At 41.3% G+C, this 12,871-nt stretch overlaps 2 protein-coding genes across 5 annotated transcripts in view; one reads left to right on the top strand and one right to left on the bottom strand.

The window, feature by feature from the left end:
- Positions 1-12,871, bottom strand: part of cog5 (component of oligomeric golgi complex 5) — a 157,756-nt gene that overhangs the window by 121,896 nt on the left and 22,989 nt on the right. The gene's annotated exons all lie outside the window — the stretch shown is intronic.
- Positions 6,152-9,758, top strand: LOC143314729 (G-protein coupled receptor 22-like). 2 transcript variants are annotated; one of them, XM_076721825.1, is made up of 4 exons: positions 6,152-6,267; positions 6,668-6,812; positions 7,062-7,208; positions 8,074-9,758. In XM_076721825.1, exons 2-4 carry the CDS (start codon positions 6,690-6,692, stop codon positions 9,124-9,126), a joined length of 1,323 nt encoding a protein of 440 aa, XP_076577940.1. In that variant the 5' UTR covers positions 6,152-6,267; positions 6,668-6,689; the 3' UTR covers positions 9,127-9,758. The 2 variants fall into 2 exon arrangements, with proteins under 2 accessions (XP_076577940.1, XP_076577941.1); XM_076721826.1 differs by lacking the exon at positions 6,668-6,812 and having other exon boundaries at positions 6,177-6,267; positions 7,149-7,208; positions 8,074-9,751.

The raw sequence follows: 12,871 nt of genomic DNA, 5'->3' as shown, positions 1-12,871 counted from the left end.
AGTTGAGGTGGTTCGGGCATCTGTTGAGGATACCTCCTCGACGTCTCCCCAGGGAGGTGTTCCGGGCATGTCCGTCAGGGAGGGGACGTCGGGTCTGACCAAGGACACGCTGTTGGGATTATGTCTCTTGGCTGTCCTGGGTATGCCTCAGGATCCCTCAGCAGGAGCTGGTGGAAGTGGCTGGGTAATGGGCTTCCTTGCTGAGGCTGCTGCCCGTCAAATGAAATCGCGTCGCGCTACACACTCCAGTTTTGATGCTGGTCCAATATGCAAAAAAACGCCTTGTCGCGGCATCGCGTCGCGCGACGAGCCCGCCCAAACAACAACATTTCTTTCGCCATTTCATTCTCTCGTCGACCATGGCTGAGATAACCACCATCGCTAACCACCATAGTCCATACACCTCGCTCACGCTCACCCAGGCCTGGTCTTTCTTGTTCCTGACCCTGTAGAGGGGACAGGAACTGTCATATGGCTCTGGGTGAGCGGTGACGGCAACAATTAGCTGCTCCTCCATTGTTTCTGGCGGTTTGGTTTGCGCGGCGAGGGAACACCAGGACGTCTGTGCGTCAGTACGTCGATGACGATCTCAACGCTGATAGGCTGTCGCGCCGCGTCTTCACGCGAATTCGCCACAAAAGTTCAATTATTTCAACTCGAGCGATGAAGCGATGACGCGATGGGGCAACGCGATGGGAGCAATTTTCGCGGCCAACGCCTCCATCGCACCGCGCGATCGCCTCCAGCGCATCCCGCGGCGCGATGACACCTCAAATCGCGTCTTTGCATTGACTTTGTATGTAATCTTGTCACGCGATCTTGTGACATCGCGTTTGGTGGGAACACGGCTTTACAGATGAATCGGTTCCATTGGTATTACTGTAAGATGCAAGAGTTCTCAGAAAATCAAAGCAAACTGACTATATAACCCCAATACTAAAGTCCTTATACTGGCTTCCAGTAAGATATAGAATTGATTTTAAAGCACTGCTGCTTTACATTACATAATACATTAGACATTAATATGCACATAGCACACACACATTATCATTTTTTACAACATACGGCATTACCAAAAACCCGACAAGTTCTCATATAAACCAAGTCCTGACCCATTCAAACCATCCTCCCCTCCAATATCTGTAAATGCCAGTTGCTATCACAAATAGAGATTGACGAGGTACAACAACAATGCTACGGCAAGGGGGAGCCAGGACGACAGATCAGAAGGGAGGTACAATCATCCTCCCCACACTCTGAGATTGGGTATGAAGCCCCAGCAACTGACACCCTTAGCGCAAGGGCAACTGACAGACAGAGCCAGGAGAATAAAAAGGATGTTCTTCACTAAACCATCCCAAGTGTACTCTCAGTGGCAGAGTAAGACCACGATAGTAGATCCACACATAACTGAGACTGAAAGGTACTGGAAAAGCATCTGGAAAAAAGAGGCATCACATAACACCAATGCTCAGTGACAAATAGCAGATCACAGCAGATCTCCCAGAATAAGAACCAGTAAACATCACAATGGCAGACGTCCAAGAAAGAGTGTCAGATACGGAGAGCTGAGACTGGGCCCAGACATGATCCACATCTAATGAAGCTAACTGCACTCCATGAGCACCTGCCAGTACAGATGAACCAACTACAGATGGATGGAACCCACCCAGAGTGGTTGACTCAAGGGCAGACAGTCCTGATCATGAAGGAAGCCCAGAAGGATGCAATCCCATCCATCTACCGACCACTAACCTGCCTCTATACAACATGGAAGCTCCTGTCAGGCATCATAGTGACTAAGATGAATAGGTACATTGCCCAATACATGAGTGGGGTCCAGAAAGGAATTGGTAGCAATACCAGGGGAGCCAAGCATCAGCTATTGTTCGATAGAGCAGTCACCCAAGACTCAAGACTAGACAAACTAACCTGTGCACCACCTGGATTGCCTACAGGAAAGTCTATGACTCAATGCCACACACATGGATCCTGGAATGCTTGGAATTGTACAACATCAATAGGGCACCAAGAGCCTTCATCAATAATGGGGCTGTAGAAAACGACTGGAGGCTGAAGTCAATTCCATAAGTCATCATCAAGTGTAACATATACTAAGGCAATGTATTATCACCACTGCTGTTCTGCATAGGCCTGAACCCCCTCAGCCAGATAAGAGAAGATAAAGATAAGATTAAGAAAAGATAAGATGAAGATAAAATAAGATTAAGAAAAAATGAGATTAAGACAAGACAAGACTTTATTGATCCCACACCAGGGAAATTCAGTCATTATAGACAGCAAGTATAACAAAAAGTAAACACAGTGGCATAAAAGGATCGAGATAAAAAAGTGTACAGGATACAGCATAGAAAAACAACTATGTATATGTACATTTGTACAAATTATAAAAATACTAAATGCCATAAAAATGCTTCTGCCATAAAAAGTACTATTGCCAATATTTTTATCAGAAAACTACTTATGTCATATGTTGTATTGCACTTGAGAAATACTAGGTCTATGTATTTGCACAATATATACACTTTATAAAAATACTGCAGCCAATATGGATGATAAATAGTGTTATTGCACAGTTGAGAGAAATATACTTCTTAGAAATTGCACCAGATGAAATGGATAATGTGGGCATATATTTTCATTGATAACAGTAGTGCAAAACAAAGTGGGTTTATAATGTAGAATTGAGGACAGCATCAACACAGTGCTAGATTACATGATGTTGTTGAATCTAGAGCAACTGGACTTGGTTGTTGAAAATTGAGATCCAGTCAGTGATAAAAGAAAAAAAAGCCATAGAATGTCTACAACAGCTAGAGGAAGAAAACCATCACAGGAAATTGCTGATTAATGCATTTCTGACAATGACTCCACTCAGTGTGAATCAGAGTAATCCCTGTCACTGTACTGCTTGACAGTGACAGTGACATTATACAGTATATGGTATGAGAAGATTTAATGGGTTCTGCTGGCTTATCGTGTTTGAGCTTAATTTAGACTGTCAGTTTTTCAAAGGCATACCTTCTAATCATGTTTCCTTTTCCCCCAGTTCTTTCATGAGTTACTAGCCCTTTGTGGTTTGAGTTTGCAGCCATTTCTACAGCTAGACCACGATCAGGGCATCACCATTTACTTGTGTGGCATTTGTCCCTCAAACACAAACTCTACGACTGCTCTTTCATAAATGCAAAGCACACACACAAACACAGCTCCACACTGTCTTTCACTAAAACGTGTGCACATCTGTTTGAAATAGTGCAGCTGGGCTGCACACCAAGCAGAAGCCTTTAGGCTAGCCAGCGGACAGTAGAGATATCAAACTGAAATATTAATGCATTCATTAAATATTTATGGTTTTCTGATGCACTCTATGGTGCTTAAAGCAATTTTAGGTGTGAAACTAGTCTCTCACATGATCACGTTTTCTTTGCTGAGAAAAATTTCTGTAACTATCCTTTTTTTTTTTTACCTCTTGGTTTCAAAGTTGTCTCCATCTCTGTTACTATCTCTGCCACACTCACATATCATGTTGATGTTTTCTATCCGTCTCCCTGCTGTCTGCCATCTCTCTGTCTCTCTCTCTTGTTAAAGACTTTTATCTCAGAGAAAACATGCCTCCCACCAAGCTGCGAATTTCAATAAAATAGTCAGACTACAAACCGTCTCTGCTCACACTCCTTGAATAAACAGATGAAGACCCTAATTTGAAAACTGATCCAGTCTCCATTCACTGTGGCCTGCAGGGCTGTTGTTGCTATGCCAATGCCAAGTAGCCCTAATTAGTTAATTCACTAGCTGCCTTGCAAATATGTTCAACAGGCAATAAGGACAACACAACGACTGCTCTAATGACAGCCAGACTGGAACAATTAAGCATGTACCATCCAGCAGGTGCTATGCAAACACGAACAGCAGAGGAGTGGCCAAAGTCCTGAGAGCATTGATGCTGTGACTGGTACTGTCATGGCTACTGTTGTCTACCTGGGCTCTTTAATGAGGGCAATTGAACTTCAGGGTAGATGGCTCAGAGGAAAAGAGAAAAAAACAAGGGCTCAAAGGCAAAAACATACCTTCTTGTCCCTGCAAGTGTTTTCAAAACTTAATACAGGCATCACAAAAGATAAAGACAGATAATGTGAGAGTGAAAAAATTAGGTGGGGAGTGTTAAATCAGCTTTATGAGTCCAATGGGTCAAGCACAGAGTTGTGAAGGGGAAAAAAAGTAGGAGAAGACAGTTTCAGACGGAAGAAGGGGGAGGGAGTGATGTTTGAGGAGGAAGGGCTAATGGAGGCAGATACAGGAAGAGGCAGGAGGCAGGACAGAGACAGACCAACAGAAAAAGAAGCACAGCAGAGACAAGAGAGGCAGAAGCAGAGCACCAGTGTCAGTATCTCCCTTGCTCCCCCCAGGTTATGTGACTGCATGCTTTTTACCAGTTAAATTGCAATCCTGAAGATGCTTAACAGTGTGGCGCAAGATGCTCGAATGATGGACTATTCTGCTTAACCTCAACTACTAAGGCTTATCAGATGTGGGCACTACAGTACCTTTGGTGATTGAAATACAAAGCCCCAAAGGGAAGGAAAGTACTTCGACAGACCCAAGGATCACTGAGGAATGGTCTTTGTCTAGAGGTAAACTAAACTAACACACACCACAGTCATATACAGTGCACAGATAACACTGTTATCTGTGCTCTGATAGCAAGGCAATACGAATGTGTTGCATAAAGGAACTGTAAAAGCAACACATTCAGTCCATGATAGCCCATGACACAGCATCCTGACATGCTGATGAGCTCATGCTCAAGCAGCCATTATTTTGAGTGAATACAAAAGAACACAAAACTGGTGGATGTCAAACAGCAAGGAATGTGCTTCTTCACAAGCTGAGTTCCCTGCCACCCAAAGAGACCAACACTCCTGTTGTAGGAAAGCTCACATGACACAAGACTGCTCCTTTATTTCAAGAAGAAACTGGGGCTGCACTTAACAATTTTCACTGTTGTTCATTATTTTTCTCTTTACTAATCAGAGGGTCGATGGTTCTATCACTGCCCCTGGGAAAGATACTGAACCCGTATTAGTTGTGATGCTGTGTGTGTGCGTGCGTGTGCGTATATGTGTGTGAATCCTGAGTTGTGTGCAAAAGCATTTTGAGTGTTCAGTAAGACTACAAAAACAGTGTATAATTGTAGTCCAGTTACCATATATAGAGTCACTTCCATCATAGACATTACAATATGTAATATGTACAGAAATCATAATTCATTCCTACATTATTCAATTCAATTCAATTTTATTTGTATAGTGCCAAATCACACATTGCGTGCATGTACAAACACAAGTGCAAATACTCACAAGGACAGACATCCTATAAATGAGTTACAATTAAGTACGAAACGTGAGGCAACCTGCAGACAATTTTTTTCACGCCATTTTACACAACTCTATCCTTTACAATTGCAGGATGACAGAATGAGACTGAGGAAGAACAAGTAAGGGCAGGTGACAATGATGAAGGCAGATGACATTATTCTCCCCTTCAGTCAATTCTTTCCTCACCATCTGTGAAGGATCTAACAGAAGCAGGAAGGCTGTGAATGCCCAAGAATCAAGGGTTCAGTCTGAATGGTCTCCAAGAACTCTACATGACCTACATCCTGGTCTCTGACCTTTGCTGCAACTCTGTCTCCCCTTGGATCACAGGGAAGTGAAGGAATTGACTATGTCAAGTCCAGAGGAACAACCACACAAGCAAGTCTACGTTGGAACCTCCACTCTCTTCTTTCATCTCTACTCTCTACCTTCACTATTCTCTGGAATATGAAATGAAAAACCTTACATGACCTGACATAAGGTGCTATGTGCAATGTTATGATCTTCACCTCTGTGAAGTGTGAAAGATGTACCTGAAAAGTGAAGAGAGGTAGAGAGTGGGATTGTTCTGGCACCAGCACCATTTTCATGCAGGGTTGAGACTCGAGGCAATGGTCCAAGCACAACGGACAATGAAGAGACAGAGCCATGCATGAAAGAAACCATTGATTTTAGTGCACCGCACTGATGTTGCAAACCACATGGCCCCCCAATGAGGGGTGGGTGTGTGCTGCTCTCTGTGTTTCACAAACAGACTATTCCAGCTGCCTGAGAGGAGTCAGTATCCCCAAAGCTGAAGTTTGCAGCAAATTCCTCGTGGTCACTTCGATTGCTGATGAGCAGGAGAGGACATTGCTAGGAGGGAGTGGTGAGTTTAAGCCTGATTACACACTTGCACTCAGTTCACTTTAGTTCAAACCATAAGGGAATCAAAGTCCATGAACAAAATAGTCTAGCATTCTTGAATTTGTCTATTTAGTATCAGCTAGCAAACCAGGACTCTCACATGACTTTTTTGACGGACAGCTTCTTCCAACTTCTGCACACCTGGTCAATCACTACACGAAGGGGGCGTGCTTGTTGGTCTGTCTGTTTTGGAAAATAAAAAAAATTGTTTGACAAAGTTCCCAAAAAGCAGAAGGCATAATAAAAAGTAACAATAAGTGGCAGCTGCAAGCTTGCTGGTCTGGTGACAGTTTAACAAATCTTTGGTTGAAAAAAAGACCTGGTACAATTTAAAATGTATATAATAGATTTTTGCTCTCCAGGCCTCTTCCTCTTATCAGCACAATGCACACATCCCCAGTGCTGATCTCTGCATCCACCATGAACAACGAGACAGTGCTTGATACTGCTGACCCCTATGACCTTGGCATGACCTCCTCTGAGGCTGTCTATCCCATCAGCTTCAAGGTAATTTTTCATCAACTGAATCAATGTGACATTATAGCAAGATTTCTTAGTCCACAGAGATATTCTTAGGTATATGATACTTTCACTGCTTGGGTCATTAATGTGTTGGGAAAGGATTTTGGATACTAAAATGCATGGTTTATACAAGTAGACTTCCTGCTTATACAAAGTATGACTTAAATCTTACCACATTATTATTGTGGATTATTAAGAAAAAAATGAATGCCAATATGATCTTTCTTTTGGTAGGTTTCTCTGACAGGCTTCCTGCTTCTGGAGATATTTTTGGGCTTGAGCTCCAACCTTACTGTGCTTGTCTTCTACTGTATGAAACAGAACCTCATCAGTTCAGTTTCCCACATTATCACCATGAACCTACATGTGGTGGATGTGTTGGTGAGTCCTGACCTCTATTATCTGTTACTTTTTTGCCAACAGGGATTTAAAATCAAGTGGCACTTCTAGTACCAAAAAATACCTCTCAGCAGAGCTACCATTTCAGCACATCCCCCATTATGCTTCTACACATCGACTGAGTTAGTCACTTGGCTTGGACGGGAAGTAGCATCCAGTTCATATGGAATATTATGCTTCCAGTTTAAGAAAGGACCAAAACATCTACTGCTGTGCCAGTCATTAGAAATTAAGTACAATATATGAGAATTGATCATACACCCTGGGCAATAATAGTGACCATGGCTGCCTCTAAATGTCTATGATTTGAATCATTTGTTGAATCTCTTTTGGTCAGCTGAATCACTGCCCTCTAACACTCTTGGCTCTGGTGCTGAATGTATCAAAGTCAACTTGTAGATTAAACTTGTAATATTTAAAACAGACACTGGGAGAACTTCTTCGACTGTTAAGTCCACTATATTTATTACAACTTTCATTTTTGTAGTCCTTGGTTCTTTTGCTTATGATAACATTGTATCCTCTAATGTCAATTGGCTCAATGCTAAATGACATCTTGGAATGGAGCAACATCATTTTGGTACATAGACTGTTATCCTATTGAATAAGAAAATGGTGAGAGCGACAAAAATAAAACCTAAATAGCAATTTTTCCTTTAGCTGTAATATATACAGTCAGTACAAATAGCAAAATTGTAAGGGAGCAACTGTAAATTTTTCCTTCTTGGCAAAAATTGCTAGCTGCTAGAATCAGCATAGTAATGATCAACATAAAGCAGTTTGAAGATTAGATGGAAACAAAGGTAATGCATTTGGGATGTTACCTGAATTTCTGTTGTGCTTCTAGGTGTGTGTATGCTGCATCCCATTTACAGCCGTAGTGGTGTTACTTCCATTAGAAGCGGATACAGACATGACCTGCTGTTTCCATGAGGCCTGTGTCTCCTTTGCAAGTGTGGCCACAGCTGCTAACGTCCTGGCCATCACTGTGGATCGCTATGATATCTCAGTGCGACCAGCAAATCGTGTGCTTACGATGACTCGGGCTGTAGCCCTACTGGGTTGCATCTGGGCGCTATCATTTTTCAGTTTCCTGGTTCCCTTTATGGAAGTGGGCTTCTTTATTAACTTGGGTTCAGACCTTGTGAACCAGACTACAGTGGTCACAGTGGCTCAAACAAATGAGTACTACACAGAGCTGGGTTTGTACTATCACCTGCTAGCACAGATCCCTATATTCTTCTTTACAGCTGTGGTAATGCTGGTGACTTATTACAAGATCCTGCAGGCACTTAACATTCGCATTGGGACACCCTTTCAGCACAACCTCCCTAAAAAGAAGCAAAAGAGCAAAGACACATTCTCTTTGAAGACTGCAACACAAGCAGAGTCAACTGATGCTTCACAGACTAGTGCAGGAGTCAGAGCAGTAGGGAATGCACCTTTGGGCATACGGGCATCAGTGTCAGTCATTATTGCGCTACGACGAGCAGTAAAGCATCACCGCGAGAGACGGGAAAGGCAAAAACGAGTCTTCAAGATGTCTCTTCTCATCATCTCCACGTTCCTACTTTGCTGGACCCCAATAACAGTGCTCAACACCATTATCCTCAGCACTGGGCCCAGTGATTTAACTGTTCGCCTGCGCTTAGGCTTCCTGGTGATGGCCTATGGAACCACTATCTTTCATCCCCTCCTCTATGCCTTCACTCGGCAGAAGTTCCAAAAGGTTTTGAAAAGCAAGGTGAAGAAGAGGGTGGTGTCTGTAGTGGAAGCTGACCCTACACCAAACAATGCGATTATCCATAACTCGTGGATTGACCCCAGGAGAAACAAGAAAGTCACCTTTGAGGATACCGAAGCCAGGCAAAAATGCCTATGCTCACAGGATGTAGAGTAAGGGGACTAACTCAAATGTAAATATGTAAGATATGTACAGTAAATAGGAGTTGGCTGCATTCAATTCATAAAAGTAGAGTAACAGACTATGGCAGAAAAATTAAAAACCTGGTACTTTAGAGGGACATATAGAGATGTTTTTAAGGTAATTACAGAGGTAAGCATTTGAAATAACACACTCGAAGAAATGTGACTCTGATGGCCAAATATACTATAAATCTAAATAAACTCAACAGATGAGTGTTCATTAGCAAGGTACAAAAATCTTGGGCAGTTTACTAAAGAAATACTAAAACAATGGCCTCAGAAAACAAGTTCCCTGAGATCAGAGGAGTAAAAAGATAAAGTCAAGGAGGAAACTACTGGCAGCTGAATATTTAGGAGATCAAGGACTGCATTTACAATTTTGCTCAGTACAACAAAAATCTCTCGTAAAAGGTGCCATAGGCACACAAAGAGGGTAATTTATTGCTAATTATTGTGTAATTTCGAGTAAGCACAATTCAGTCATAACTGTATGTAAGGAGCAGTGTATGTTTCTCTCTCATTAGTGTAAGATGACACAAATGTCTACGTACAGTCACTGAATACCTTGATATTGTTTGTCACCATTTGTAATAAACAAACAACGGTATGATGTGTGTCAAGATCCCTATGCTTGCTTTAGCTTCTACATGTGGAATTAGATTCAGGTACAGAACACATCAGAACGTGTGAAATTTAGTGACTTCTTCACTGTCTTCTGCGAAGGCGCCACTGTCTGTTATGCCATATAGTAAAGAAATGACAGCCTTTACATCTATTGTTCAAACTAAAGCTGGTGTCTGATGCTAAAGTGTTTACAATGACAATGCTGATGATCAGCATCTCAGTTTAGCATTTTAACATGCTAAGATTTGCTAAATAGCACTAAATACATCGAATCACTGAGGTTGATGGGAATGCAAATAGTTTTGCAGATATTTGGCCATAAATGAAAATGTCACCAAATGCTTGCTCATGAGGGAATTGTTGGGTCTCTGTAGATAAAGAGTACCAGCTCTATATGGAAAGTGTCCTCAGACAACTTCTGTTGTGATTTGGTGCTATATCAATGAAATTGAAATTTGGAGTGAACAGGACCACAAAAAGTGATTAAAGTGTATTGTGAGGGATATATCAATGTATGTCCCAAATTTTATGGCAAATTTATCCATTGGCTGTTGAGAAATTTCATTGCATGCCAACCTCATAAGAGATGATCTGGAGATCATAAATGTCTATGTAAAATTTCATGGCAATCCATTCAATAGTTGTTGAGATATTTGTGGTCCACTAACCCACCAACACTGCCATCCATAGAGCCATGCCACTAGCATGGTTAAAAACAGCCACAGACCAAAAGTACACATAAGTACTATGTAGACATAATTTTGCATAATTCGGCTACTGCTTATATTGTGTATCTTATTAAAAATTTTTCAACTGAGGTAATCTCTGGGAAAAGCAAACAGCACTGGAATCATATTATTCTACAGACAACCCTCTTTAAACTCCAATGATGTGATTTCAGGTCCCACAGAATGAATAATAATAAAATATAAAGCAGCAAAGCTCACTCAAGATATTGTTGGACTGGTTGGACAACAACCAACTGGCACAGCACACACCAGAAGCCAACACTACAACACCTATAAGAGTTTGTTGCTATGCTGGAGAGCACAAAAGATGCTTACTTAATTTAAAAGCTATTTACAGCCATGGAATTTCTGCGTGCCTGTGTGTGTGTGTGTGTGTGAGTGTGTGTGTGTGTGTGTGTGTGTGTGTGTGTTGTGAACCCGCCCTGTCACGCTCAATGCCTTGTGATAACAAGAGGTAGTATGGCTTATAGATAGCAGGTGGCAGTGACATGCAATGCATCAATATCACTTTTCCTCTGTTCACACCAGAAGGTCACACAGTCATTGTTAAACAGAACAATTCTTATCAAGGGACTGAGACCAAGTCTATGTATCTAGGGTGCCTGGGGTTGAACTGGACATCATGGTACCACGTGTTCCGGGGGTGGTTGGGAATCTAGTTATCTGTCTTTATGTGTTATCTGCCCAGTATTGAGTACTGTTCAGTATTTCCCAATATAACTTACAGTCTACTGATAAATCTAGAGTTTTTTTGGGGACTCACCTAACATGCAGGTCCCCATAATGCAAAGCATTAAATTTGGGTTAAGGTTAGGTTAAGGGTTAAGGTTAGGCAAGTAAGGGTTATGGTTATGGTTAGGGTAAGTTTCCAGGAAATGATTGTAAGTCTATGTAATGTCCCCAAAAGTGATGAAAACCAAACGTGTGTGTGTGTGTGTGTGTGTTACTGTTACTTGTTCTTGTGAACCCCATCTGTCACGTTTAATGCTTTCCGATAACTAGAGGCAGTAGGTCTAATAGATAACTGGTGTCAGTGACATGCAGTGCATCAATATCACTTTTCTTCTGCTGACACCAGAAGGTCACACAGTCCTCTAAACCTCTCCAGCCATTATTAGATAGAACAATTCTCCCTGCCTGGAGTTGAACTGGGTACCATGGTGTTATTACCTCTTTTAGTGTTTTTTTTTTTTTTTTTCAAAATTGAAATTTAGATTTCACTAGTTCTAAATGGCAATGTGTTTCACAAGTAAGATTTTAAATTTATTTAAAAATAAGAACAAAAATTTAAATGAAAAGTGAAACAAAAGTAGGGTTAGTAACTGAGGACAAGAGTAAGCTAAGTTTTGAAAGTATACTATCAAAAAAATCCCATCTCTTCCTTTCAGGCCTGCCATGCAAGCCACTCCCCCAAAAACATATGAATGCACACTGCATTACTTACAGAGAAGTCCACAAGAAAGCACTGGGGACAAGAGTGCAGCATATTGTGGTCATTGCTAATCGTAATTTAATTCATTACGTACCTGAGATTTAATGCTTATTGGTAACATGACAAAAAACTAACATGTAAGAGGTGAGCAGCCATAAGTAACTAGGGAAAGGTACTTCATTTAAAAACCGAGAATAAGGTTAGGTGAAACGATATGATATGAAAGCATCTATAAGTTTGGCAGAATTACTAAATGATCCTGTGCTTTTTAAAATATTCCTAAATTGTTAAAAATATGAAAGCTCTGATGATCTTTTTGTATATGTATGTTTGAGTCCTCAAGTTCTGGATAGAGTGTAACCTGTCGAGCCCTTCCCAAACAGGATGCCATGCACCCTACAGCTGACACAGCAGGTCATATGCTCTGATCTTAAGGTCAACGGTGCTATTATCACTGAAGCTACTGCATGATATCCTCTTTCTGTGATTCTGAAGACCACACAACATCCGAACTATAAACTCTAGTATAGCCTGCCACTATTCCCTATACATTTTCTGCAGTCAAATATCCTGCTTTGTGTCCACCTGAAAGAACAAGATAAAAAGAAAGAAAAAAGCAACAATAAGAACGAAAGGGACAACGCAGAGTTCTGAAAGTACTGTATGTGTACTACTTGGGAAAACAATTACTTTTACAGGTCACCCATTGCTGTAAGTAGATAGAATGTTATTTTTTAGGTGAGTAAAATGTTAATGTAATTTCTTTTTATTTTGTTAAAAATGTCTGTGGGTGAAATGTGTGTTTCAGCATTAAAGGTCCAATGTGTACAATTTAGGCAGCTACTACTGCCAGAATATGTCAGAAATGTAATATAAATCTGTGAGAATATTTTCATTAGCGTATGAAATCAGAA

Source organism: Chaetodon auriga, chromosome 22 (assembly GCF_051107435.1).
Source record: "Chaetodon auriga isolate fChaAug3 chromosome 22, fChaAug3.hap1, whole genome shotgun sequence".
In the NCBI taxonomy this organism is placed as follows: domain Eukaryota; kingdom Metazoa; phylum Chordata; class Actinopteri; order Chaetodontiformes; family Chaetodontidae; genus Chaetodon; species Chaetodon auriga.
This window is presented reverse-complemented; position numbering and strand designations above follow the sequence as displayed.